We start from the raw sequence: 27401 nt of genomic DNA on the forward strand, positions 1-27401 counted from the left end.
TGGAATTTTGTGGGAATTTTTGGGGTGAATTTTTGGGGTGAATCCGATGGGATTTGGGGTTTGTTTTTTTTCCCTCCCCTCCCCCACCCCAGGTCCGCGGCCCGGCGCTTTTGGGACCCCTCCCCCCCCCGCCCCTCCCCCACCCCGGCCCGGCCCTTCTGGGTCAGCCCCGGGGGGGTGGGGGAGGGGCGGCCCCGGGTGGGGGAGGGGCGGCCCCGGGGGGTCCTGGCGGCGACCCTGGGGGAGCTGCGCGAGCAGGTGGGGACCCCTCCCCCACCCCCCGTTAATTAACCCCCCCCTTAATGAGCCCTGATTGGGGGGAGGGGCGGGGGCCGCCAAATTCACCGCAAAAATCGCCCCAAAAACCTCTGAAATCACCCCAAAATCACCCCAAAATCACCCAAAATCACCCCAAAAACCTCTGAAATCACCCCAAAATCACCCAAAATCACCCCAAAAACCTCTGAAATCACCCCAAAATCACCCCAAAATCACCCAAAATCACCCCAAAAACCTCTGAAATCACCCCAAATCACCCAAAATCACCTCAAAACTCCCTCATAATCCCCCAAAATCACCCCAAAATTCCCCCAAAACCCCTCTAAAATCCCCCAATTCCCCCAAAATCTCTCCAAAATTCCCCAAAAATCCCGGAAATTTCCCAAATCCCCCCCAAATCCCCTCTAAAATCCCCCAATTTCCCCCAAATTTCCCCAAATTCCCCCAATCCCCCCCAAATCCCCTCTAAAATACCCATAATTACCCAAAAATCCCCGAAATTCCCCAAATTTCCCCCAAATCCCCCCCAAATCCCCTCTAAAATACCCAAAATTCCCCAAATTTCCCCAACTCCCCTCTAAAATCCCCAAATTTCCCCCAAATTTCGCCCAAATCCCCCCAAAATCCCCCGAAATCCCCAAAATTCCCCAAAATCCCCCCCCAAATCCCCAAAATTCCCCCAAAATCCCCCCAAAATCCCCTCTAAAATCCCCAAAATCCCCTCTAAAATCCCCAAAATCCCCCCCCAAATCCCCAAAATTCCCCAAAATCCCCCCCCAAATCCCCGAAATTCCCCAAAAATCCCCGAAATGTCCCCAATTTCCCCCAATTTCCCCCCCCCCGCAGGCGGGCGCGGCGCTGGCGCTGCCCCCTCCCCTCTCGCTGGTCCTGGCTGAGGACGGGACCCTCCTGGACAACGAGGAATTCTTCGGGACCCTCGCCCCCCACACGGCCCTGCAGGCCCTGGGCCCGGGGCAGCGCTGGGAGCCCCCCCGGGTGAGACCCCCGCCCCAAAATCACCCCGGAATGGCCCAAAAATCACCAAAATCACCCCGGAATGGCCCAAAAATCACCAAAATCACCCCAGAATCGCCCCAAATCACCCCAAAATCACCCCAGAATCACCCCGGAATGGCCCAAAAATCACCAAAATCACCCCAAAATACCCCAAAATCACCCCAGAATCACCCAAAATCACCCCGGAATGGCTCAGAAACACCCCAAAATCACCCCGGAATCGCCCAAAAATCACCAAAATCACCCAAAAATCACCAAAATCACCCCAGAATCGCCCAAAATCACCCAAAATCACCCCAGAATCACCCAAAATCACCCCAAAATCACCCAAAAATCACCCAAAATCACCCAAAATCACCCCAGAATCACCCAAAATCACCCCAAAATCACCCCAAAATCACCCCAAAATCACCCAAAATCACCCAAAATCACCCCAGAATCACCCAAAATCACCCCAAAATCACCCCAAATTCACCCAAAATCACCCCGGAATGGCTCAGAAACACTCCCACATCACCCCGGAATGGCCCAAAAATCACCAAAATCACCCAAAAATCACCAAAATCACCCCAGAATCACTCTAAATCACCCCAAAATCACCCAAAATCACCCCAAAATCACCCCAGAATCACCCAAAATCACCCCGGAATGGCTCAGAAACACCCCCAAATACCCCAAAAACGCCCCAAAATACTCCAGAATCACCCCAGAATCACCCCAAAATCACCCCAAAATCACCCCAAAATCACCCCAAAATCACCCCAAAATCACCCCAAAATCACCCCAAAAACTCCCTTTAAAAGATCCAAAATCCCCAAAAAAATCCCTAAAAATCCCCAAAATTCGCCCTAAAAATCTCCAAATTTTGCCCTGAAAACCCAAAAATTTGCCCCAAATCCCCCAATTTTGCCCTAAAAAAAAATCCCAAAATTTGCCCTAAAAACCCCCCAAAAACCCCAAAATTTGCCCTAAAAATCCCCCAAATTCGCCTTAAAATCTCCAAAATTTGCCCTAAAAATCCCCAAAATTTGCTCTAAAAACCCCAAATTTACCCTAAAAAATCCCAAAATTTGCCCCAAAATCCCCAAATTTGCCCAAAAGCCCAAAATTTGCCCTAAAAATCCCCAAATTTTGCCCTAAAAAACCCCAAAATTTGCCCAAAATCCCCAAATTTGCCCAAAATCCCCCAATTTTGCCCTAAAAAATCCCAAAATTTGCCCTAAAAATCCCAAAATTCACCCTAAAAATCCCCAAAATTTGCCCTAAAAATCCCCAAAATTTGCTCTAAAAACCCCAAATTTACCCTAAAAAATCCCAAAATTTGCCCCAAAATCCCCAATTTTGCCCCAAAATGCCCGAATTTGCCCCCAAATTTGCCCCAAATGCCGGAATTTGCCCTAAAAGCGGGAATGCCGCCCCTCCCCCGCAGGCCCCCCCGCGCTGGGATTTGGGGGGGGGTCCCGGGGGGCTCCCCCAGCCCCAAATTCGGGGGCTCCGTTTGCACCTGGGGGGGTTCGGAACCGAGAGGCTGCTCAGGTGAGGAGGAGGAGGAGGAGGAAGGGCAAAATCGGCCCCAAAATCGGCCAAAATTAACCCAAAAATCAACCCAAAAATCCCCCAAAATCAGCCCCAAAATTGGCCAAAATCAGCCCAAAAATTGGCCAAAATTAACCCCAAAATCAGCCCCAAAATCAAACCAAAAATCGGCCAAAATCAGCCCAAAAATCCCCCAAAATCAGCCCCAAAATCGGCAAAAATCAGCCCCAAAATCAGAAAAAATTCACCCAAAAATTAACCCAAAATCGGCCAAAATCAACCCAAAAATCAGCCCCAAAATCAAACCAAAAATCGGCCAAAATCAGCCCAAAAATCCCCCAAAATCGGCAAAAATCAGCCCCAAAATTGGCCAAAATTAACCCCAAAATCAGCCCCAAAATCAGCCCAAAAATCGGCAAAAATCAGCCCAAAAATCCCCCAAAATCAGCCCCAAAATCGGCCAAAATTAACCCAAAAATCAGCCCCAAAATCGCCCAAAATCAGCCCCAAAATCGGCAAAAATTAACCCAAAATTGGCCAAAATGAACCCAAAAATTGGCAAAAATTAACCCCAAAATCAGCCCCAGAATCGGCAAAAATTAACCCAAAAATTAACCCAAAAATCCCCCAAAATTAACCCAAAATCAGCCCCAAAATTGGCAAAAATGAACCCCAAAATCAGCTCCAAAATCGGCCAAAATTAACCCAAAAATCGGCAAAAAATTAGCCCAAAAATCCCCCAAAATCAACCCAAAATCGGCAAAAATTAACCCAAAAATTAACCCAAAATCGGCCAAAATGAACCCAAAAATGAGCAAAAAAGTAACCCCAAAATGAGCCGCAAAATCGGCCAAAATCAGCCCAAAAATCCCCCAAAATCAGCCCCAAAATCGGCAAAAATCAACCCAAAAATCAGCAAAAAATTAGCCCCAAAATCAGCCCAAAAAATCGGCAAAAATCAACCCCAAAATTGGCCAAAATTAACCCAAAAATTGGCAAAAATTAACCCCATAATCAGCCCCAAAATCGGCAAAAATGAACCCAAAAATCAGAAAAAATGAACCCAAAATTCCCCCAAAATCAGCCCCAAAATCGGCCAAAATCAGCCCCAAAATCGGCCAAAATCAGCCCCAAAATTGGCCAAAATGAACCCAAAAATTGGCAAAAATTAACCCCAAAATCAGCCCCAAAATCAACCCAAAAATCGGCAAAAATGAACCCAAAAATTTGCCAAAAATAACCCCAAAATCAGCCCCAAAATCGCCCAAAATCAGCCCAAAAATCGGCAAAAATCAACCCCAAAATGAACCCAAAATTGTCTAAAATGAACCCAAAAATGAGCAAAAAAAAAGCCCCAAATTGGTAAAAATTGACCCCAAAATCAGCCCCAAAATCAGCAAAAAATCAATTTGGGGGCAATTTTGGGGTTTTTGGGGTCATTTTTGTGGATTTTGGGATTTCCCGGGTGGATTTTGGGGTCATTTTTGTGAATTTTGGGGTTTTTGGAGTTTCCCGGGTGGATTTTGGGGGTTTTTAGGGGTTTTTGGTGTCCCAGGATGGGATTTTGGGGTCATTTTTGTGAATTTTGGGGTTTCTGGGTGGATTTTGGGGTTTTTAGGGGTTTTTGGGGTCCCAGGATGGGATTTTGGGGTGTTTTGGGGGGTTTTGGGGTTTCCCGGGTGGATTTTGGGGGTTTTTGGGGTCCCAGGATGAGATTTTGGGGTGTTTTCGGGTGTTTCTGGAGGTTTTGGGGGTTTCTCAGGAGGTTTTTGGGGTGTTTTGGGGGGTTTTTGGGATTTTCCGGGTGGATTTTGGGGTTTTTAGGGATTTTTGGGGTCTCCTGGGTGGATTTTGGGGATTTTTGGGGTTTCCTGGGTGGATTTTGGGGGTTTTTGGGGTCCCCGGACAGGATTTTGGGGGGTTTCTGAAGGTTTTTGGGGTTTCCTGGGTGGTTTTTTTGGGTTTTTGGGGTTTCCTGGGTGGATTTTGGGGGTTTTTGGGGTCCCTGGACAGGATTTTGGGGGGTTTCTGAAGGTTTTTGGGGTTTTCCAGTTGGATTTTGGGGTGTTTTTGGCACTTTTTGGGGTTTCCTGGGTGGTTTTTTGGTGGTTTTGGGGTTTCCTGGGTGGTTTTTGGGGGTTTTTGGGGTTTCCCGGGTGGATTTTGGTGTTTTTGGGGTTTCCCGGGTGGGTTTTGGGGGTTTTTGGGGTCCCCGGACAGGATTTTGGGGTTATTTCGGCCGTTTTCGGGGTCCCTGAGGTGGAATTCCGCCCCAGGGAGCTGCTGCGGTGGCTGGCGTCGCTGTCCCGGGCCCTGGGCCAGGCCCTGCTCGGGGTCTCGGCCGCCCTCCGACCCCTCCTGGAGGGACCCCAGACCCACCCTGGGGAGCGCTGACCCCGCCCCCCGCCGCGGGCCACGCCCCCTCGACCAGAAAACCCCGCCCACTTCAAAAAACCCCACCCTCTTATCTTAAACCACGCCCACTTTTCCTAAACAATCTAAAAGCCACGCCCCCTCCCTTAAACCACGCCCACTTCAACAAACCCCGCCCTTTAATAGTAAACCACGCCCACTTTACCTAAACAATCCAAAAGCCACGCCCCTTCCCTTAAACCACGCCCACTTCAACAAACCCCGCCCTTTTATCTTAAACCACGCCCATTTTACCAAAACAAACCAAAAGCCACGCCCTCTTCTCTTAAACCACACCCACTTAAAAAGCCCCACCCTTTTCTCTTAAACCAAAACAATCCCAAAGCCACGCCCCTTCACCTTAAGCCACACCCACTCAACCAAAACAAATCACAAGCCACACCCCTTCCTGTTAATCCACGCCCCTTAAACCCCCGCCCAATCCTTGACCACGCCCACTTTACCTTAAAAGGCCTTGAGCCCCGCCCATCCCAAAAGCCCCGCCTATCCTGGTTAAGCCCCGCCCCTTTCTATGCAAATCAAGGGAAAGAAGAGACGAAAATGTTAAAAAATAAAAGTTTTTTATTAAAAATCTGAATGTGGGCGGGGTTTGGGTGGAGAGGGGGCGGGGTCAGAGGGCGAGGCCACGCCCCCTGAGCCCCGCCCCCTTCTGTAGCTCCTCCCACTTTTCCCGGTCCCTCTGGAAAAGCTCCAGCCCCAAATTCCGGGCGACGCCGCGGCCGAGGGGGTCCCGGAGCAGCTCGGGGAGGTGGGGGGCTGCAAAAACGGGGGGAAAAGGGGGGAAAATGGTCAAAAGTGGTGAAAAACGGCAAAAATCAACTCAGAACCGCAGGGAATCAGCACAAAATCGACAAAAACGGATAAAATCAGTCCAAAATCAGCAAAAATCAACTCAGAACTGCACGGAATCAGCCCAAAATCAACAAAAATCAACTCAAATCTGCACGGAATCAGCCCAAAATCAACTCAGAACCGCAGGGAATCAGCACAAAATGGACAAACATCAACTCAAAATCACACAAAAATCAACAAAATCGAACAAAATCAGCCCAAAATCAGCAAAAATCAACTCAGAACCGCACGGAATCAGCACAAAATCAACAAAGATCAACTCAAAACTGCACGGAATCAGCACAAAATGGACAAAAATGGACAAAATCACACAAAATCGGACAAAATCGAACAAAATCAGCCCAAAATCAGCAAAAATCAACTCAGAACTGCAGGGAATCAGCACAAAATCAACTCAGAACCGCAGGGAATCAGCACAAAATGGGCAAAAATCAACTCAAAATCGGACAAAATCGGACAAAATCAGCAAAAATCAACTCAAAACTGCACGGAATCAGCACAAAATCAACAAAAATGGTCAAAATCGGACAAAATCAGCAAAAATCAACTCAGAACTGCACGGAATCAGCCCAAAATCAACAAAAATGGTCAAAATCACACAAAAACAGCCCAAAATCAGCAAAAATCAACTCAAAATCGCACAAAATCAACTCAAAATGGACAAAAATGGACAAAATCAGACAAAATCACACAAAATCAGCCCAAAATCAGTTCCAAACCAGCTCGAAATCAGCCAAAATTGCACAAAATCAGCCCAAAATGGACAAAAATGGTCAAAATCAGACAAACTCAGCCCAAAATCAGCCCAAAATCAGCACGAAATAACCCAAAATGAGCTCCCGAAATAACCCCAAAATTCCCAGAAATCTGCCCCAAAATAACCCAAAAATTGGATCAAAAATCAGCTCAAAGTCGCCCCCAAAATCGCCCCAAAATCTCCCAAAAAAGTCACAAAAATTCCCAAAAAAACCATTAAAAAATCCAAAAATTCATTAAAAAATCCCCCAAAAAATACTTTAAAATTCCCCAAAAAATTTCATTAAAAAATCCCCAAAAATTCCTTAAAAAATCCTTAAAAAATCATTAAAAAATCCCTAAAAAATCATTAAAAAATCCCCAAAAAATCCCCAAAAAATGATTAAATAATCATTAAAAAATCCCAAAAAAATCCCCCAAAACCCCCAGTTTTCCCTGCCCCCCTGGCAGTCCCGGAAGGTTCCGGAATTCCCGGATTTTGGCTCACCCAGCTCCTCAGCCATCCGGGCTCGCTGCCGGGGGCGGCCGCTGGCCCAGGCGGCGTCCAGGACTCGGCTCCCGCTGCGATCCCGAGCCAGCAACGGCCAGTGGCCCTGGAAACGACCCAAAACGGTCCAAAAACGGCCCAAAATGGCCCAAAATGGTCCAAAAACGGCCCAAAATGGCCCAAAATGGCCCAAAATGGCCCAAAATGGCCCAAAATGGTCCCAAAACGGCCCAAAATGGCCCAAAATGGTCCCAAAATGGTCCAAAATGGTCCCAAAATGGTCCCAAAATGGTCCAAAATGGTCCCAAAACGGCCCAAAATGGCCCAAAATGGCCCAAAATGGTCCCAAAATGGCCCAAAATGGTCCAAAATGGTCCCAAAATGGCCCAAAATGGTCCCAAAATGGCCCAAAATGGCCCAAAATGGCCCCAAAATGGCCCAATATGGTCCAAAATAGTCCCAAAATGGCCCAAAATGGCCCAAAATGGCCCAAAATGGTCCCAAAATGGCCCAAACTGGTCCCAAAATGGCCCAAAATGGTCCAAAATGGCCCAAAATGGCCCAAAATGGTCCCAAGATGGTCCCAAAATGGCCCAAAATGGTCCAAAAACGGCCCAAAATGGCCCAAAATGGCCCAAAATGGTCCCAAAATGGCCCAAAATGGCCCAAAATGGTCCAAAATGGTCCCAAATTGCCCAAAATGGTCCCAAAACGGCCAAAAATGGCCCCAAAATGGTTCAAAATGGTCCCAAAATGGCCCAAAATGGCCCAAAATGGTCCAAAATGGCCCAAAATGGCCCAAAATGGTCCCAAATTGCCCAAAATGGTCCCAAAATGGCCCAAAATGGTCCAAAATGGTCCCAAAACGACCCAAAATGGTCCCAAAATGGCCCAAAATGGCCCAAAATGGTCCCAAAATGGTCCCAAAATGGCCCAAAATGGTCCCAAAATGGTCCAAAAACGGCCCAAAATGGTCCCAAAATGGCCCAAAATGGTCCCAAAATGGTCCCAAAATGGCCCAAAATGGTCCCAAAACGGCCCAAAATGGTCCAAAATGACCCAAAATGGCTCAAAATGGTCCCAAAATGGCCCAAAATGGTCCCAAAACGGCCCAAAATGGTCCCAAAATGGTCCCAAAATGGTCCCAAAACCATCCCAAAATATCCCAAAACCATCCCAAAATATCCCAAAAAGTTCCCAAAATGTTCCCAAATATCCCCAAAACCATCCCAAAATATTCTGAAAATGTTCCCAAAAAACATTCCCAAAATATTCCCAAAATATTCCCAAAATGTTCCCAAAATATCCCCAAAAAATGGAGTAGAACCCGGGATTTTTGCCCGAATTCCCGGTTTTTCCTCCTATTTTTGGGATTTTGCCCAAATTCCCGGTTTTTCCCCCCATTTTCGGGATTTTTGCCCGAATTCCCAGTTTTTCCCCCCGATTTTTGGGTTTTTCCCCCCATTTTTTGGATTTTTCCCAAATTCCCGGTTTTTCCCCCCGATTTTTGGGATTTTTCCCCCCGATTTTTGGGATTTTCCCCCCATTTTTTGGATTTTTTCCCAAATTCCCATTTTTCCCCCCATTCCGGGATTCGGGGGCACCTGCAGCCCGGGATTTTTCCCAAATTCCCCGTTTTTCCCCCCGATTTTTGGGGTTTTCCCCCCGTTTTTGGGATTTTTTCCCAAATTCCCCATTTTTCCCCCCGTTTCGGGATTCGGGGGCACCTGCAGCCCAGGATTTTTGCCCGAATTCCCGGTTTTTACCCCCAATTTTGGGGTTTTCCCCCCGATTTTTTGGATTTTTCCCCAAATTCCCCGTTTTTCCCCCCATTTTTGGGATTTTTCCCAAATTCCCATTTTTCCCCCCAATTTTCGGGATTCGGGGGCACCTGCAGCCCGGGATTTTTCCCCGAATTCCCGGTTTTTCCCCCCATTTTTTGGATTTTTGCCCGAATTCCCCGTTTTTTCCCCCGATTTTGGGATTTTCCCCCCAATTTCTGGGATTTTCCCCCCGATTTTTGGGGTTTTCCCCCCGATTTTTGGGGTTTTCCCCCCATTTTTGGATTTTTTCCCAAATTCCCGGTTTTTCCCCCCAATTTCCGCATTCGGGGGCACCTGCAGCCCGGGATTTTTCCCAAATTCCCGGTTTTTCCCCCCATTTTGGGATTTTCCCCAAATTCCCCGTTTTTCCCCCCAATATTCCGCATTCGGGGGCACCTGCAGGCGACGCAGGAGGCGGCGCCGGGCGCGGGGAGGGACCCCCGGGGACCCCAAAATCGAATCCCAAATTCGGCTCCCGGGGGGGCTCCGGGCCAGGCCCAGCAGGGCCGGGGGGGGCAGAGACCCCAGGGAGCCCCAAATTGGGGAGGGGTCCCCGAAATTCAGCAGCAGCTGCAGGGCCAGGGACCCCCAGAGGGTGGGCACGGGAAAGGGCTGGGGAAAACGGGGGAAAATGGGGAAAAATGGGGATTTTATAGGGAAAAAATGGGGATTTTATAGGGAAAAATGGGGATTTTATAGGGAAAAAATGGGAATTTTATAGGGAAAAAATGGGGATTTTATAGGGAAAAAATGGGGATTTTATAGGGAAATAATGGGAATTTTATAGGGAAAAAATGGGGATTTTATAGGGAAAAAATGGGGATTTTATGGGGAAATAATGGGAATTTTATAGGGAAAAAATGGGGATTTTATAGGGAAAAAATGGGGAAAAAATGGGGAAAAAATGGAAATTTTATAGGGAAAAAATGGGGATTTTATAGGGAAAAAATGGAAATTTTATAGGGAAAAAATGGGGATTTTATAGGGAAAAAATGGGGATTTTATAAAGAATAAATGGGGAAAAAATGGGGGAAAATGGGAATTTTATGGGGAAAATATGGAGATTTTATAGGGAAAAAATGGAGAAAAAATGGGGATTTTATAGGGAAAAAATGGGGATTTTATAGGGAAAAAATGGGGATTTTATAGGGAATAAATGAGAATTTTATAGGGAAAAAATGGGGATTTTATAGGGAAAAAATGGGGATTTTATGGGGAAATAATGGGAATTTTATAGGGAAAAAATGGGGATTTTATAGGGAAAAAATGGGGAAAAAATGGGAATTTTATAGGGAAAAAATGGGGATTTTATGGGGAAATAATGAGAATTTTATAGGGAATAAATGGGGATTTTATAGGGAATAAATGGGGAAAAAATGGGGAAAAAACGGGGAAAAATGGGGAAAATAGGGGAAAAACGGGAATTTTATAGGGAAAAAATGGGAATTTTATAAAGAATAAATGGGGGAAAAACGGGGGAAAAATGGGGATTTTATAGGGAATAAATGGGGATTTTATAGAGAAAAAATGGGGATTTTATAGGGAAAAAATGAGAATTTTATAGGGAAAAAATGGGGATTTTATAAAGAATAAATGGGGAAAAAATGGGGGAAAAACGGGGAAAAAATGGGAATTTTATAGGGAAAAAATGAGGATTTTATAGGGAAAAAATGGGGATTTTATAGGGAATAAATGGGGAAAAAAATGGGAATTTTGTAGGGAATAAATGGGGAAAAAATGGGAATTTTGTAGGGAATAAATGGGAATTTTATAGGGAAAAAATGGGGGGAAAAACGGGGAAAAAATGGGGGAAAACAGGGGAAAAATGGGAAAAAAAAGGGGATTTTGTAGGGAATAAATGGGATTTTTATAGGGAATAAATGGGGAAAAACGGGGAAAAAATGGGAATTTTAGAGGGAATAAATGGGGAAAAAATGGGAATTTTTTAGGGAAAAAACAGGGAAAAAATGGGAATTTTATAGGGAATAAATGGGGGAAAAATGGGAATTTTATAGGGGAAAAATGGGAATTTTATAGAAAAAAAATGGGAATTTTATAAGCAACCAATGGGATTTTTAAAGGGAAAAAATACAAATTTTATAGGGAAAAACCAGGATTTTTAATGGGAGAAAAAATGGGATTTTTAATGGGAATAAATGGGATTTTTTGGGGAAATTAAATGGGATTTTTAAGGGGAATAAATGAAGTTTTTTTGGGAGAATAAATGGGATTTTTAAGGGGAATAAATGGGATTTTTAATGGGAATAATTGGGATTTTTTGGGGAGAAAAAAGGGGATTTTGGGGCGGACGTGAAGGGGATTTTGGGGAGAATAAAGAGAATTTGAAGACGAGAACAAGAAGGGAAAAAATCAGGAATTAAACGAGAAAATGGGAAAAAAACAGAAAACAAAAAAGATAAAAAACCCAAATTAAAATACTGACAAAATTAGCATAGAAAACCCCGCCCCCGGCCCTTTAAGCCACACCCCAAGCCCCACCCACTTAAACCCCGCCCCTTCAACCTCACTCAAGCCCCGCCCCTTCACACCCAGCCCCTCCCCTTGACCGCTGAAGCCCCACCCCCTTTTACCACAGGCTCCGCCCTTTTACATCAGGCTCCACCCCCTTTGCTAGAGGCCCCGCCCCCTTACCCGTGGCTCCACCCCTTTTACCTCAGGCTCTGCCTTTTTTCCATCAGGCTCCGCCCCTTTCCCCTCAGGCTCCGCCTTCTCGTCGCTGTCCCCGCCCCCAAGGGGGCGGAGCTGGGCCAGGGCGGTGACGCAATGGGGGTGGTGGGGGGGGTCCCAGCAGCGCAGGGCCTGATGGGAAACGGGCGGGGCTTAGAGGGGTGGGGCCGCCATAAAAGGAGAAAGGGGCGTGGCTTAAGGGAAAAGGGGTGGGGTTGGCAGAGATGGGGTGGGGCTACAGAATGGGGTGGGGCTTAAAAAGGCGTGGCTAAACCTGAGATGGGTGTGGATCTGAAAAAGGGGCGGGGCTTAAAAGGGTGGGGTTGCTGTAAAAGGAGACAGGGGCGGGGCTTAGGGAAAAGGGGCGGGGTTGTCAGAGATGGGAGGGGCTCAAAGGGGAGTGGCTAATGCAGAAATGGGCGTGGATTTGGGAAAGGGGCGTGGCTTAAACAAGCGTGACTTTGGGAAGGGGCAGGACTAAAAGGGGCGTGGCTTTATACAAGTGTGGGTTAATGTAAAGGGGCGTGGCTTAGCCCACAGGGGGTGTGGTTAAAACAGAAGTGGGCGCGGCTTAACGCGACACAGCCGTGGTTTATCGGCGGGAAAGGGGCGTGGCTTAGCAAAGGGGGCGTGGCTAAGCAAAGGGGGCGTGTCCCACCTGGAAGAGCCAGCGCAGCGCCGCCCCCTGGAGCCGGGGGTGTCTCTGGGCCGCCCCCAACAGCGCCACCACCACCCCGGGGTGGCCCCGGGCCAGCGGCTCCTGGAGGGCGGGGCCAAGCTCCGACAGCACCTCCTCCACCTGCGGGGGGGGCGGGACACGCCCACCTGAGCCGGGACACGCCCACCGAACCCATCCCAGCCAATCCCTGAAGCTCTAATTAACTTAGGCTCCGCCCCCTTGGGTTTAAGCGCTGCTTATCTCTCGCCCTGTCAATCAAATCTGTCTTCTTAAGCCCCTCCCATTTTGCTCCGCCCCTTTAAGCCCCACCCACCTCTTACCTTGTCAATCAAATCCTCTTAAACCAAGCCCTATTTAAGCCCCTCCCATTTTGCTCCACCCCTTTAAGCCCCACCCACCACATTCCCAATCATTAGCCAACCAAAGCCCCGCCCCTTTCCCGCTTAAAATTAAGCCCCGCCCCCAAACCAATCCCCCAACCAAGCCCCGCCTACCACGTCCTCGGGGGCGTGGTCCAGGAGCCTCTGCAGGCCGTGATTGGCCACTCGGTGCGAGGCCACGCCCCTCAGGTGACCCCGCAGGTGACCCCGGAAGAGCTCGCGGAGCCCCGGGGGGTCCAGGACCGTCATGGCCGCCTCCAGGAGGCGGGACCGGGCGGGGTCCTGCAGTGACGTCAGCAGCGGGCTGGGCCAATGGGAGAGCGGCGATCAGCGGCGGCGGCCAATCGGGAAACGGGAACCCCGCCGGCCAATCGGGAAACGGCGCCGCGGCGCCTCGGCCAATCGGAACTGACCTCTGGGGGTGGGCGGGGCCGTGGCGGGAGAGGCAGCCAATCAGGGCGCGGCAGAAGCGGGAGCAGGAAGGTGATTGGCTGCGGTGGAGGGCGAACAACGCCCCCTGCAGGCAGAGGCTGGCGCAGGGCGGGGCCAGCAAACCTGGGCGGGAAATTCGGGAATTCTGGGGGAAATTTGGGAATTTTGGGGGGAATTTTGGGGGAAATTGGGGGGAATTTTGGGAATTTTGGGGGGAGTTTGGGAATTTTGGGGTAATTTGGGAACTTTGGGGGAAAATTTGGGAATTTTGGGGGAAATTGGGGAATTTTGGGGGAAATTCGGGAATTTTGGGGGAATTTTGGGGGAAATTCAGGAACTTTGGGGGGAAATTCGGGAATTTTGGGGGAAATTCGGGAACTTTGGGGGGAATTTGGGAATTTTGGGGGAAATTTGGGAATTTTGGGGGAAATTTGGGGATTTTGGGGGAAATTTAGGGGAAATTCGGGAATTTTGGGGGGAATTTGGGAACTTTGGGGGAAAATTTGGGAATTTTGGGGGGATTCAGGGTAATTTTAGGGAAAATCCAGGATTTGAGAGGAAATCCGGGGATTTTTGAGGAAATTCTGGGAATTTTGGGGGAAATTCTGGGAATTTCGGGGGGACCTGGGGGGATTTTAAAGGGATTTGGGGGAATTTTAGGGGAAATCCCAGATTTGGAAGGAAATTTTGGAATTTTAGGGGGATTGGGTGGAATTTTCCGGGAGAATTTGGGAATTTTCAAGGGATCCGTGGCGGTTTTTGGTGGGAATTCGGGGATTTTTGGGGATTTTTGGGGATTTGGGAAGGATTGAGGGAAGTTTTGGGGGGAAATTCGGGAATTTTGGGGAATTTTTGGGGGTCTCACTCGGCATTTCCCGCTCCAATCCCTCGGCCAGCTCCTCCAGCAGGGGGCGGAACGAGGCGGGAAGCTCCGCCCCCTTTTGCGGTGGCCACGCCTCCTTCGCGCCAAGCCACGCCCCCTTCACCTCAGGCCACGCCTTCCTCGCCTTTGGCTCCGCCCCCTCCGGGGGAGGGACTGCAGGGGAAGGGGCAGAAATTGGGGAGGGGGGACCCCAAAAACCACAAAATCCCCCCCAAAATGCCCCAAATTTCTGACATTTTTGCCCCAAAACCCCCAAAATTCTCCCCAAATCCCCCCCAGACCCCCCAAAACTCCCAAATTTCCACCCAAACCCCCCAAAATCCTCCCCAAAGCCCCAAAATCCCCCTCCAAACCTCCCCAAACGCCCTGAAATTCCCCCAGAACCCCCTGAAATTCCCCAAATCCCCCGAATTTCTCCCCAAAATTCCCCCCAGACCCCTCCAAACCCCTCAAATCCTCACCCAAACCCCCAAAATTCCCCCAAATCCCCCAAAATTCCCCCCAAATCCCCCAAAATTCCTTCAAAACCCCCAAAATTCCCCCCAGACCCCTGCAAACCTCCCCAAACCCCTGGAAATTCCCCAAATTCCCCAAGATTCTCCCCAAACCCCCTTTAAACCCCCCAAAATCCGCCCCAAATCCCCCAAAATTCCCCCCAGACCCCCAAAATTCCCCCCAAATCCCCCAAAATTCCCCCCAGCCCCCTCCAAACCCCTCAAATCCTCACCCAAACCCCCAAAATTCCCCCCAAATCCCCCAAAATTCCCTCCAGACTCCCCAAAACCCCTCAAATCCTCACCCAAACCCCCAAAATCCCGCCCCAAAGCCCTCAAATTCCCCCCAAATCCCCTCCTAAGCCCCCAAAATTCCCCCCAGACCACCCAAAACCCCCCAAAATCCCGAATTTCTCCCCAATCCCCCCCTCACCTGCGTCCCCGGTGCCCCCCAGCAGCGCCCTGAGCACGAAGCTCCCGTTGGGGTCCCAAAATCCCACCCCAAAACCTCCCAAAATTCCTTCAAAACCCCCCAAAATTCCCCCTCAGAACCCCAAATCCTCCAAAATTCCACCCCAAATCCCCCAAAATTCCCCCCAGACCCCTCCAAACCCCTCAAATCCTCACCCAAACCCCCAAAATTTCCCCCAAATCCCCCAAAATTCCCCCCAGACCCCCAAAATTGCCCCCCAAACCCCCAAAATTCCCCCCAAATCTCCCAAAATTCCCCCCAAATCCTCTCCTAAGCCCCCCAAATTCCCCCCAGACCCCCAAAATTGCCCCCCAAACCACCAAAATTCCCCCCAAACCCCCCAAAATTCCCCCCAAATCCCCTCCTAAGCCCCCAAAATTCGCCACCAAACCCCCCAAAACTCCCACCAGACCCCCCAAAATTCCCCAAATCCCCCCCAAAACCCCCAATTTCCCCCCCTCACCTGCGTCCCCGGTGCCCCCCAGCACCCCCAGCAGCGCCCTGAGCACGAAGCTCCCGTTGGGGTCCCTGGCCAAGCCCCCCGGCTCGGTGGCCACCTCCCGGGCCAGCCGGGCCAGCGGCTCCTCCAGGACCCCCGGCTGCTCCCCCAGGACCCCCGGGATCCGCCCCAGCGCCGCCTGCAGCACCCGGGACCCCCGGGGGTGGGTGGGGACCCCCGCCAGGGCCCCCAGGAACGGGGGCAGGGCGGAGGAGGGGGCGCGGGGCAGGAGGAGGAGGAGGAGGCGGCAGCCCAGGGGCGTCAGGGCCAGCGAGGGGGAGGCCAGGGCGGCCTCGGAGAGGACGTTGGGGGTGAAGAGGGCTGGGAAAGCGGGGGGAAATGGGGGAAAAACGGGGGAAATCGGGGGGAAAATGGGGAAAAACGGGGGAAATTGGGGGGAAAATGGGGAAAAAGGGGGAGAAAACGGGGGGAAATGGGGAAAAAATGGGGGAAATTGGGGAGAAAATGGGCAAAAACGGGGCATATTGGGGGAAATTGGGGGAAAAATGGGGGAAATTGGGGGGAAAATGGGGGAAAACGGGGTAAATTGGGGGGAAATTGGGGAAAAATGGGGGAAATTGGGGGGAAAATGGGCAAAAATGGGGCATATTGGGGGAAATTGGGGGAAAAATGGGGGAAATTGGGGGGAAAATGGGGGAAAACGGGGTAAATTGGGGGGAAATTGGGGAAAAACGGGGGAAATTGGGGGGAAATTGGGGAAAAAGGGGGAGAAAACGGGGGGGAAATGGGCAAAAACGGGGGAAATCGGGGGGAAATTGGGCAAAAACGGGGGAAATTGGGGAAAAACGGGGAAAAGGGGGGAGAAATTGGGCAAAAATGGGGGGAATTGGGGGGAAAATGGGGGAAAAGGGGGAGAAAATGGGGGGAAATTGGGGGAAATTGGGGGAAAATTGGGGGGAAAAAGGGAGAAATTGGGGGAAAGGGGGGAATTGGGCAAAAAGGGGGGAAATTGGGTGGAAAATGGGGAAAAAGGGGGAGACATTGGGAGAAATTGGGGGAAATTGGGGGGAAAATGGGGAGGAAATGGCAAAAAATGAGGGTTATGGATGAGGAAATGGGGAAAAATGGGGGTTAGGAAGCAGAAAATGGGGAAAAATGGGGAGAAAATGAGGGGAAATCGGGGTTGGGGTGAGAAAATGGGGAAAAATGGGGAGAAAATGGGGGGAAATGGGTTTGGGGGCAAGGAAATGAGGGTTAGGGATGATAAAATGGGGGGAAATCAGGGTTAGGAGAGAAAAAATGGGGAAAAATTTGGGTTAGGAAAGAGAAAACGAGAAAGAAATCGCCTCATAAACATCCCAAATCCTCTCAGGGACCCCCAAACCCCTCAGAAACACCCCCAGGCCCCTCATAAACCCCCAAAAATTCCCTCAAGGACCCCCAAATTCTCAAATAAACCCCTCGATCTCCTCATAAACATCCCAAATCCCCTCACAAATCCCCCCCTAAACCCCTCATAACCCTCCCCAAATCCTTTAAGGATCCCAAAATCCCCATCAGGGACCCCCAATCCCCTCATGAGCTTCCCAAAATCCCCTCAGGGACCCCTGATCCCCTCATGAACTCCCCAAAATCCCCTCAGGGACCCCCAATCCCCTCATGAACCCCCCCCAATCCCCTCACAGACCCCTCGATCCCCTCATGAATTGCTCCAAACCCCCTCAGGGACCCCCAATCCCCTCAGAGATCCCAAGATCCCCTCATAAACTCCCCAAAATCCCCTCAGGGACCCCCAATCCCCTCAGAAACCCCCCCAATCCCCTCACAGACCCCTCGATCCCCTCATGAATTGCCCCAAACCCCCTCAGGGACCCCCCCTCACCGAGCTCCTCCTCGCTCAGCCCCTCCTCCAGCGTCTCCAGGGCCCTCCGGAAATACTCGGCGGTGTCGGGATCGAGGCGAGGTCCCGACTGTCGCCGCTGTCGCGACAGGTCCGGCCCGGGTGGGGAACCCGTGTGCGCCGCCATTTTTGGCGGGCGGGGAAAAGGGCGGGAACGGCGCCGAAGTCTCGGAAAACCTCGCGAGGTTTCATTGGCCACGCCCCTCAGGTCGTGTCAATCAAGTATTGCCCCGCCCCACGCCGATGTTTGACCACGCCCATCAACGGCGGCTGTCAATCAAGCATCGCCACGCCTGATTTGCATAATTTATTAATGTCAATCATTTCTCGCCCCGCCTTTTTTGGGGGGTCTCAACTCTCTGCCTGTCAATCAGTTAGTTGACTAATCAATTAATTAGTTAATCAATAGCCGATTTCCCTCCTACGGCCCCGCCCTTTTCTGTGCCTCTCACCCCGCCCACAATCAATTGCCTCATCGATCGTTCCCCATTAAATCGACGGCCCACAGCCCTGTCAATCACCCGTTGTCCCGCCTCCTTTTTAATTAATCAATCCATCAATCCCTGTCAATCACCCTGCCCCTCACGCGCCGCCTGTCAATCATCGATGGCCCCGCCCTTTCCCCCTCACGCGCCTCCTGTCAATCACCCTCAAATCCCGCCCCCTCTCCCATCGCCCCCCGCGCGCCGCGCGTCCCTCCCCCTCTCCCTTCCCCCGCTCTCTCTGTGCCCCCTCCCCGCCGTTCCCCCCTCCCCGCTCTCCCCTCTCCACCCGTTCCGGCCCTCACCGTTCCCCTTCCCCCATCCCGCTCTTTTTCCTTTTTTTTTTTTTTTTTTTTTTCAATTTTATTTTCACCGTTTCCCCCCGATTTTCCCCCATTTCTTCCCTCCCTCCCTCCCCTTCGCCATGTCCGAGTCGCTGGGCTGGTGCGTGGAGGCCGTGAGGGCCGCGGAGGAGCCGGCGCTGTCGCGGGCGCTGCTGGCGCTGCGAGGCCGCCACACGCGGCGGGCCGGGGGCCCCGCTCGGATCCGGGAGCGCGGAGGCCTCGGGCCGCTGCTGGAGCTCGTGGGGCCCGAGAAGCCCCGGCGGATCCTGGAGCTGGCGCTGAGCGTGATCGGGAATTGCTGCACCGAGCGCGGCTGCCGGCGCCAGGCCCGGAGCCTCGGAGGGGTCCCGCGCTTGGGTGAGCGAGGGGGGGCTCGGCGGGAGGGGAAAATGCAAAAAACTGAGGGAAAAAGTGTCGGGAATGTGAGGGAAAATGTCGGGAATGGGGGGGAAAATGTCGGGAATGTGAGGGAAAGTGGCAGATGTGGGGAGAAAATGTAAAAACTGAGGGAAAAGATGTCGGGAATGTGGGGGGAAATGTCGGGAATGGGGGGGAAAGTGCCCGGAGTGAGGGGAAAAGTCCCAGATGTGAGGGGGAAAGTCCCAGATGTGAGGAGAAAATGTAAAAACTGAGGAAAAAAGTATCGGGAATGTGGGGGAAAATGTAGGGAATGTGGAGAAAAGTGGCAGATGTGAGGGGGAAAGTGGCAGATGTGAGGAAAAAATGCAAAAAGTGAGGGAAAAAATATCGGGAATGTGGAAAAAAAGATCGGGAATGTGGAGAGAAGTGCCGGGAGTGAGGAGTAAATGCAAAAACTGAGGGAAAAAGTATCGGGAATGTGGAGAAAAGTGCCGGGAATGTGGATAAAATTGCCGGGTGTGAGTAGAAAAAGGTCGGGAGTGAGGAGGAAATACAAAAAGTGCGGGAAAAATTATCGGGAATGTGGAGAAAAGTGCCCGGAGTGAGGGGAAAAGTGCCAGATGTGAGAAGAAAATGCAAAAACTGAGGGAAAAAGTATCGGGAATGTGGAAAAAAAGATCGGGAATGTGGAGAAAAGTGCCGGGAGTGAGGAGAGAAGTGCCGGGTGTGAGGGGAAAATGCAAAAACTGAGGGAAAAAGTACCGGGAATTTAGGGAAAAATATCAGGAATGTGGAGAAAAGTGCCGGGAGTGAGGAGAGAAGTGCCGGGTGTGAGGGGAAAAGTGGCAGATGTGAGGAGAAAATGCAAAAAACTGAGGTAAAAGAGATCGGGAATGTGGAGAAAATTGCCGGGTGTGAGGAGAAAAGTGCCCGGAGTGAGGGGAAAATATCAAAACTGAGGGAAAAAGTATCGGGAATGTGGAGAAAAGTGCCAGATGTGAGGGGGAAATACAAAAACTGAGGGAAAAGATGTCGGGAATTTGGGGGAAAATGCCGGGAGTGAGGGGGAAAGTGCCGGGTTTGAGGAGAAAAGTGACAAAACTGAGGGAAAAAGTATCGGGAATTTAGGGAAAAATATCGGGAATGTGGGGAAAAGTGCCGGGAGTGAGGGGGAAAGTGCCGAAAATGAGGGAAAAATATCGGGAATGTGGAGAAAAATATCGGGAATGTGGAGAAAAGTGCCGGGAGTGAGGGGAAAATGCAAAAACTGAGGGAAAAATACCGGGAATGTGGAGAAAAATACCGGGAATGTGGAGAAAAGTGCCAGATGTGAGGGAAAAATGCAAAAACAGAGGGAAAAGATGTCGGGAATTTGGGGAAAAATGCCGGGAGTGAGGGGGAAAGTGCCGGGTTTGAGGAGAAAAGTGACAAAACTGAGGGAAAAAGTATCGGGAATGTGGAGAAAAATATCGGGAATGTGGAGAAAAATATCGGGAATGTGGAGGAAAGTGCCGGGAGTGAGGGGAAAATGCAAAAACTGAGGGAAAAATATCGGGAATGTGGAGAAAAGTGCCGGGAGTGAGGGGGAAAGTGCCGAAAATGAGGGAAAAAGTATCGGGAATGTGGAGAAAAATATCGGGAATGTGGAGAAAAGTGCCGGGAGTGAGGGAAAAATGCAAAAACTGAGGGAAAAATTATCGGGAATGTGGAGGAAAGTGCCCGGAGTGAGGGGGAAAGTGGCGAAAATGAGGGAAACTACCAAAAAACAAAAAGAAAAAATCCCGAAAATGGGTGAAAAAGGTGGAAAATCGGGGGCAATTGCCTGGAATGACCCCGAGCTGTGGCCGCAGTGTCCGTGCTGGCACTGACCTCTGCCCCCGAGAGCGTCCGGAATCGCGCCGCCCGAGCTTTGGCCAACCTGGCCCTGGAGCCCGAAGGAGCCCGAGACGTGCTGGAGGCTGGTGAGCAAAATTCGGGGGATTTGGGGGGAATTTGGGGGGATTTTTTGGAGATATTTTTTTTTTGGAATTTTTTAGGATTTTTTTTAGATTTTTTTGGAATTTTTTAGGGTTTTTTTGAGATTTTTTGGGAATTTTTTAGGATTTTTTTTAGATTTTTTGGGATTTTTTTTGAGATTTTTTTTTTTTGGAATTTTTTAGGATTTTTTTTGAGATTTTTTGGGAATTTTTTAGGATTTTTTTGAGATTTTTTTGGAATTTTTTAGGATTTTTTTGAGATTTTTTGGGAATTTTTTAGGATTTTTTTGAGATTTTTTTGGAATTTTTTAGGATTTTTTTGAGATTTTTTGGGAATTTTTTAGGATTTTTTTGAGATTTTTTTGGAATTTTTTAGGATTTTTTTGAGATTTTTTGGGAATTTTTTAGGATTTTTTTGAGATTTTTTGGGAATTTTTTTGAGATTTTTTTTTGCAATTTTTTAGGATTTTTTTTTGAGATTTTTTGGGAATTATTTAGGATTTTTTTGAGATTTTTTGTGATTTTTGGGGGAATTTTTTTTGGATTTTTTTTTTTAATTTTGGGGAATTTTGGAGAATTTTTTGGGGCTAAAAATAGCCAAATTTTGGGGTCAATAAACCGAATTTCAGAGGCTAAAAACGCCAATTTTACAGGAAAAAAACCTCAATTTTAGTGGGAAAAAACCCAAATATTGCCTCTAAAAATCCCAAATTTTGGGAAAAAATCCCCAAAACCCCAAAAACTTGGAGGATTTTTTGGGGGGTTTTTCTGAATTTTTGGGGGATTCTTTTGGGATTTTTTTGGGGAATTTTTGGGAAATTTTGGGGATTTTTTGGGGGAATTTTTTTGAGATTTTTTGGGGATTTTTTGGGGAATTTTGGGTAATTTGGGGGGAATTTTTTTCGGATTTTTTTTTGAATTTTGGGGCGAATTTTGCAGAAATTTTTGGGGCTGAAAAAATCCAAATTTTGGGGTGGAAAAACCGAATTTCAGGGGCCAAAACTGCCAATTTTACAGGGAAAAAACCTCCATTTTAGTGGGAAAAAACCCAAATATTACCTCTAAAAATACCCAATTTTGGGAAAAAACCCCCAAACCCCCAAAACCCCCTAAAGTGTCCCCAAAATGTGTTTTGCAGGCGCCGCCCCCCTGCTGATCTCGCTGACCTCCACCTGCAGCACCCCCGGCTGCCTCCTGAGCGCCGCCCGCGCCCTCCGCATCCTCGGAGCCCCCCCGAGCCCCCCGGAACGGCCCCGAAAACGCCCGGAATCGCCCCAGAAGCCGCCCCCGCTGCCCCCCCAGAGCCGGCTGCAGGCCGCCCGGGCGCTGGCCGGCCGTCTGGCCGCTCTGGACCGCGCTGACCCCTCGTGCCCGGCGCTGGCGCGGGCGCTGCGGGGGCTGCTGGCGGTCACTCCGTGCCCCGCGGCCGTGGCCGAGGCCGTGCGGCCGGCCCTGGCCGCTCTGGCCGCTCTGGCCGCCCAGGAGTGGCCGCGGTGGCCGGAGGGCCGAGGGGCAGCGCTGGACGCTCTGGCCATGGTCAGTGCCCGGGGCTGCCTGCGGCCGGAGCTGGGAGCGGCCGGAGCCGTGGAGGCGGCCGTGGCTGCGGTCAGGAGGGGGTTAAAGGGGGGGGCACTGGGGGGGGACACAGAATTTGGGGCTGGGGACCCGGAATTTGGGGGGCAGGGGGGGGAATTTGGGGCTGGGGACCCTGAATTTGGGGGTCAGGGGGTCGAGTTTGGGGGTGGGGACCCTGATTTTGGGGGGCAGGGGGAAAAATTTGGGGGTGGGGACCCGGAATTTGGGGGTGGGGACCCTGAATTTGGGGGTCAGGGGGCAGAATTTGGGGCTGGGGACCCTGATTTTGGGGGTCAGGGGGTCGAGTTTGGGGGTGGGGACCCGGAATTTGGGGGGCAGGGGGGGGAATTTGGGGCTGGGGACCCTGAATTTGGGGGTCAGGGGGTCGAGTTTGGGGGTCAGGGGGTGGAATTTGGGGCTGGGGACCCGGAATTTGGGGGGCAGGGGGGGGAATTTGGGGGTGGGGACCCTGAATTTGGGGGGCAGGGGGCGGAATTTGGGGCTGGGGACCCTGAATTTGGGGGTCAGGGGGTCGAGTTTGGGGGTGGGGACCCTGAATTTGGGGCTGGGGACCCTGAATTTGGGGATGGGGACCCTGATTTTGGGGGTCAGGGGGTGGAATTTGGGGGGGGGGACCGTGAATTTGGGGGTGGGGACCCGGAATTTGGGGGTCAGGGGGCGGAATTTGGGGGGCAGGGGGTGGAATTTGGGGGTGGGGACCCTGAATTTGGGGCTGGGGACCCTGAATTTGGGGTCCAGGGGGTCGAGTCTGGGGCTGGGGACCGTGAATTTGGGGGGCAGGGGGCAGAATTGGGGGGTGGGGACCCTGAATTTGGGGGTCAGGGGGCCAAATTTGGGGGTCAGGGGGAAAAATTTGGGGGTCAGGGGCTCGAATTTGGGGCTGGGGACCCTGAATTTGGGGGGGAGGGGGAAAAATTTGGGGGTCAGGGGGCCAAATTTGGGGGTGGGGACCCTGAATTTGGGGGGGAGGGGGCAGAATTTGGGTCTGTGGGTCCTAATTTGGGTGGGGGGCTCGAATTTGGGGCTGGGGGAGCCAAATTTGGGGGTGAGGGGTTGAAATTTGGGGCTGGGGTTCTCAAATTTGGGGCTGGGGGTCCCAAAAATTCAGGATTTTCACCCAAATTGGGTGGGGGTCCCGAATTTGGGGCTGGGGGTCCCAAACTGAAGGGTGGGAATCCCAAATTTGGGTCTGGGGGTCCCGAATTTGGGTCTGGGGGTCCCAAATTTGGGTCTGGGGGTCCCAAACCAGCCAAAAACCCCAAATTTGAGTCTGGGGGTGCCAAGTTTGGGTCTGAAAATCCCAAATCTGGGTCTGGGGGTGCCAAATTTGAGTCTGGGGGTCTCGAGTTTCACTCTGGGGGTCCCAAATGTGGCTCCAGACACCCCAGACCCCCCCAATTTGAGTCTGGGGGTTCCAAATTTGAGTCTGGGGGTCCCAAACCCGGCTCCAAACGCCCCAGACCCCCCGAATTTGAGTCTGGGGGTTCCAAATTTGAGTCTGGGGGTCCCAAATTTGAGTCTGGGGGTCCCAAATTTGAGTCTGGGGGTTCCAAATTTGAGTCTGGGGGTCCCAAAATCCCCGAATTTGAGTCTGGGGGTCCCAAACCTCACTCCAGGCACCCCAGACCCCCCGAATTTGAGTCTGGGGGTCCCAAACCCGGCTCCAAACGCCCCAGACCCCCCCAATTTGAGTCTGGGGGTTCCAAACCCCCCGAATCTGGGTCCAGGCCTCCCAAACCCGGCTCTAAGACCCCCAGACCCCCCTCCCGACACCCCAAATTTGAGTCTGGGGGTCCCAAACCCCCCCAATTTGAGTCTGGGGTCCCGAGGAGCCGGGAATTTGAGTCTGGGGGTCCCAAACCCCACCCCAGACCCCCCAAATTTGAGTCTGGGGGTCCCAAACCCGGCTCCAAGCCCCCCAAACCCCCGCAATTTGAGTCTGGGGGTCCCAAACCCGGTTCTAAGCCCCCCAAACCCCCGCAATTTGAGTCTGGGGGCTCCCGCGGGCTGGAATTTCAGTCTGGGGGTTCCAAACCCCCCCAATTTGAGTCTGGGGGTCCCAAGAGCCGGGAATTTGAGTCTGGGGGCCCCAAACCCCCCCAATTTGAGTCTGGGGGCCCCCGCGGGCGGGAATTTGAGTCTGGGGGTCCCAAACCCCGGGAATTTGAGTCTGGGGGCTCCCGCGGGCTGGAATTTGAGTCTGGGGGTCCCAAGAGCCGGGAATTTGAGTCTGGGGGTCCCAAACCCGGCTCCAAGCCCCCCAAACCCCCGCAATCTGAGTCTGGGGGTCCCAAATTTGAGTCTGGGGTCCCGAGGAGCCGGCAATCTGAGTCTGGGGGCCCCCGGAGCCGGGAATTTGAGTCTGGGGGTCCCAAATTTGAGTCTGGGGGTCCCAAACCCCGGGAATTTGAGTCTGGGGGTCCCAAACCCGGCTCCAAGCCCCCCAAACCCCCCCAATCTGAGTCTGGGGGTCTCAAACCCCCACAATCTGAGTCTGGGGGTCCCCGGGGGCGGGAATTTGAGTCTGGGGGTCCCAAACCCCCCCAATCTGAGTCTGGGGGCCCCCGGAGCCGGGAATTTGAGTCTGGGGGTCCCAAGAGCCGGGAATTTGAGTCTGGGGGTCCCAAACCCCCGCAATTTGAGTCTGGGGGTCCCAAACCCAGCTCTAAGCCCCCCAAACCCCGGCAATCTGAGTCTGGGGGTCCGAAATTTGAGTCTGGGGGTCCCAAACCCCGGGAATTTGAGTCTGGGGGTCCCAAACCCCCCCAATCTGAGTCTGGGGGTCCCAAACCCGGCTCCAAGCCCCCCAAACCCCCGCAATTTGAGTCTGGGGGTCCCAAACCCCGGCAATCTGAGTCTGGGGGTCCCAAATTTGAGTGGCGCGAATTTGAGTCGGGGGTCGCGGCGCTGTGCCTGCTGTGCCGCGAGGCCGTGAACCGGGCGCGGGTGCGGCGCTCGGGGGGGCTGGGGGCGCTGCTGGGGGTCCTGCGCGACCCCCGCGCCCGCCGCTGGCACCGCCGGGTGCTGCTGGCCCTGGCCGCCTTCGCCTGGGACCCCCCGGCCCTGCGAGCCCTGCAGCGCTGGGGGGTGGTCCCGCTGCTGGCCCGCGGAATTGGGGAGGGGGCGCGGCGGGGAGGGGGGCAGGAGCAGGAGGAGGAGGAGGAGGAAGGAGAGGAAGAGGAGGCGGCGTCGGTGGATCGGCCCCGGGAGGGGCGGGGGGCGCCCGGGGAGGCGGCGGCGGGGAGCAGGAGGGGGCTGAGGTGAGTGGGGAGGGGTCCTGGGGGGGTTGGGATATTGGGGAGGGGTCCTGGGGGGGGTTTGGGATATTGGGGAGGGGTCCTGGGGGGTTTTGGGGCTGGGGGCGCCCGGGGAGGTGGGGGAGGGGAGCAGGAGGGGGCTGAGGTGAGTGGGGAGGGGTCCTGGGCGGGGTTTGGGGGGGTTTGGGATATTGGGGAGGGGTCCTGGGGGGTTTTGGGGCTGGGGGCGCCCGGGGAGGTGGGGGAGGGGAGCAGGAGGGGGCTGAGGTGAGTGGGGAGGGGGCTCGGGGGGGTCCTGGGGGGCTTTGGGGGGGATCTGGGGGGGGATTTGGGATATTGGGGAGGGGTCCTGGGGGGGTTTGGGGGGTCCTGGGGGGGATTTGGGGGAGATTTGGGGGATTTGGGATATTGGGGAGGGGTCCTGGGGGGGTTTGGGGGGTCCTGGGGGGGATTTGGGGGAGATTTGGGGGATTTGGGATATTGGGGAGGGGTCCTGGGGGGGGTTTGGGATATTGGGGAGGGGTCCTGGTGGGTCCTGGGGGGGATTTGGGGGGTCCTGGGTGGGGTTTGGGATATTGGGGAGGGGTCCTGGGTGGGGTTTGGGATATTGGGGAGGGGTCCTGGGGGGGTTTGGGGAGTCCTGGGGGGGATTTGGGGGGGGTTTAGGGGGGTTTGGGATATTGGGGAGGGGTCCTGGTGGGTCCTGGGGGGGATTTGGGGGGTCCTGGGGGGGTTTGGGATATTGGGGAGGGGTCCTGGAGGGGATTTGGGGGGCGTTTAGGGGGGTTTGGGATATTGGGGAGGGGTCCTGGGGGGGATTTTGGGGCTGGGGGCGCCCGGGGAGGCGGCGGCGGGGAGCAGGAGGGGGCTGAGGTGAGTGGGGAGGGGTCCAGCGGGGGGTTGGGATATTGGGGAGGGGTCCTGGGGGGGTTTTGGGATATTGGGGAGGGGGCTCGGGGGGGTTTGGGGGGGTCCTGGGGGGGATTTGGGGGGTTTGGGATATTGGGGAGGGGTCCTGGGGGGGGGGGGTTTGGGGGGATTTGGGGGGTCCTGGGGGGGATTTTGGGGTCCTGGGGGGGGGATTTGGGATATTGGGGAGGGGTCCCGGGGGGGATTTTGGGGCGGGGGGCAGGAGGGGGCTGAGGTGAGTGAGGAGGGGGCTTGGGGGCGGGTTTGGGGGCTCCTGGGGGGGATTTGTGATATTGGGGAGGGGTCCTGGGGGGTCCTGGGGGGGATTTGAGGGGGGTTTAGGGGGGTTTGGGATATTGGGGGAGGGGTCCCGGGGGGGTTTTGGGGGGTCCTGGGGGGATTTGGGGGGTTTTGGGGGGAGTTTTGGGGTTAATTAACGGGCATTTTCGGGTTTAATTAAGTCGATTTTAGGGTTAATTAACGGGAATTTTTAGGGTTAATTAAGAGGATTTTGGGGTCAATTAACGGGAATTTTGGGGCTAATTAAGGCGATTTTGGGGGTTAATTAACGGGAATTTTTAGGGTTAATTAACGGGAATTTTTAGGGTTAATTAAGAGAATTTTGGGGCCAATTAAGGTGATTTTGGGGGTTAATTAACGGGAATTTTTAGGGTTAATTAAGAGAATTTTGGGGCCAATTAAGGCGATTTTGGGGGTTAATTAACGGGAATTTTTAGGGTTAAGTAAGGGAATTTTTGGGGTTAATTAACGGGAATTTTGGGGCCAATTAAGGCGATTTTTGGGGTTAATTAACGGGATTTTTTAAGGTTAATTAAGGGAATTTTTGGGGATTAATTAAGAGAATTTTGGGGCCAATTAAGGCGATTTTGGGGGTCAATTAACGGC

General features: G+C 52.3%; 2 protein-coding genes and 1 long non-coding RNA gene across 5 annotated transcripts in view; 2 read left to right on the forward strand and 1 right to left on the reverse strand.

Moving 5' to 3' along the window:
• The first annotated feature begins 171 nt into the window (after positions 1–171).
• On the forward strand, positions 172–5842 carry LOC147647361 (uncharacterized). Its single transcript, XR_015281602.1, has 4 exons — positions 172–258; positions 1126–1275; positions 2726–2832; positions 5109–5842. It is a non-coding gene; the product is annotated as an uncharacterized LOC147647361 (long non-coding RNA).
• On the reverse strand, positions 5809–17720 carry NOP9 (NOP9 nucleolar protein). 3 transcript variants are annotated; one of them, XM_086872163.1, is made up of 10 exons: positions 17554–17720; positions 15675–16031; positions 14228–14398; positions 13344–13485; positions 13048–13234; positions 12530–12670; positions 11857–12003; positions 9580–9795; positions 7361–7466; positions 5809–6021 (listed from the first exon to the last, which is right to left on the reverse strand). In XM_086872163.1, the coding sequence occupies exons 1-10, from the start codon at positions 17696–17698 to the stop codon at positions 5876–5878; spliced, it is 1758 nt and encodes a 585-aa protein (XP_086728289.1). In that variant the 5' UTR covers positions 17699–17720; the 3' UTR covers positions 5809–5875. The 3 variants fall into 3 exon arrangements, with proteins under 3 accessions (XP_086728289.1, XP_086728288.1, XP_086728290.1); XM_086872162.1 differs by having other exon boundaries at positions 13045–13234; XM_086872164.1 differs by lacking the exon at positions 9580–9795 and having other exon boundaries at positions 13045–13234.
• A 570-nt stretch (positions 17721–18290) lies between these two features.
• The window catches only part of LOC111945765 (uncharacterized), a 9660-nt gene continuing 549 nt past the window's right edge, over positions 18291–27401 (forward strand). Inside the window, exons 1-4 of the mRNA XM_086872130.1 lie at positions 18291–18754; positions 20608–20718; positions 21872–22362; positions 23257–25589. Of these exons, the coding sequence (XP_086728256.1) occupies positions 18478–18754; positions 20608–20718; positions 21872–22362; positions 23257–25589 (3212 nt within the window). The 5' untranslated portion in view covers positions 18291–18477. The remainder of the gene's footprint in view (positions 18755–20607; positions 20719–21871; positions 22363–23256; positions 25590–27401) is intronic.

This window comes from Cyanistes caeruleus, chromosome 39 (assembly GCF_971803275.1).
Source record: "Cyanistes caeruleus chromosome 39, bCyaCae1.hap1.1, whole genome shotgun sequence".
Classification (NCBI taxonomy): Eukaryota; Metazoa; Chordata; class Aves; order Passeriformes; family Paridae; genus Cyanistes; species Cyanistes caeruleus.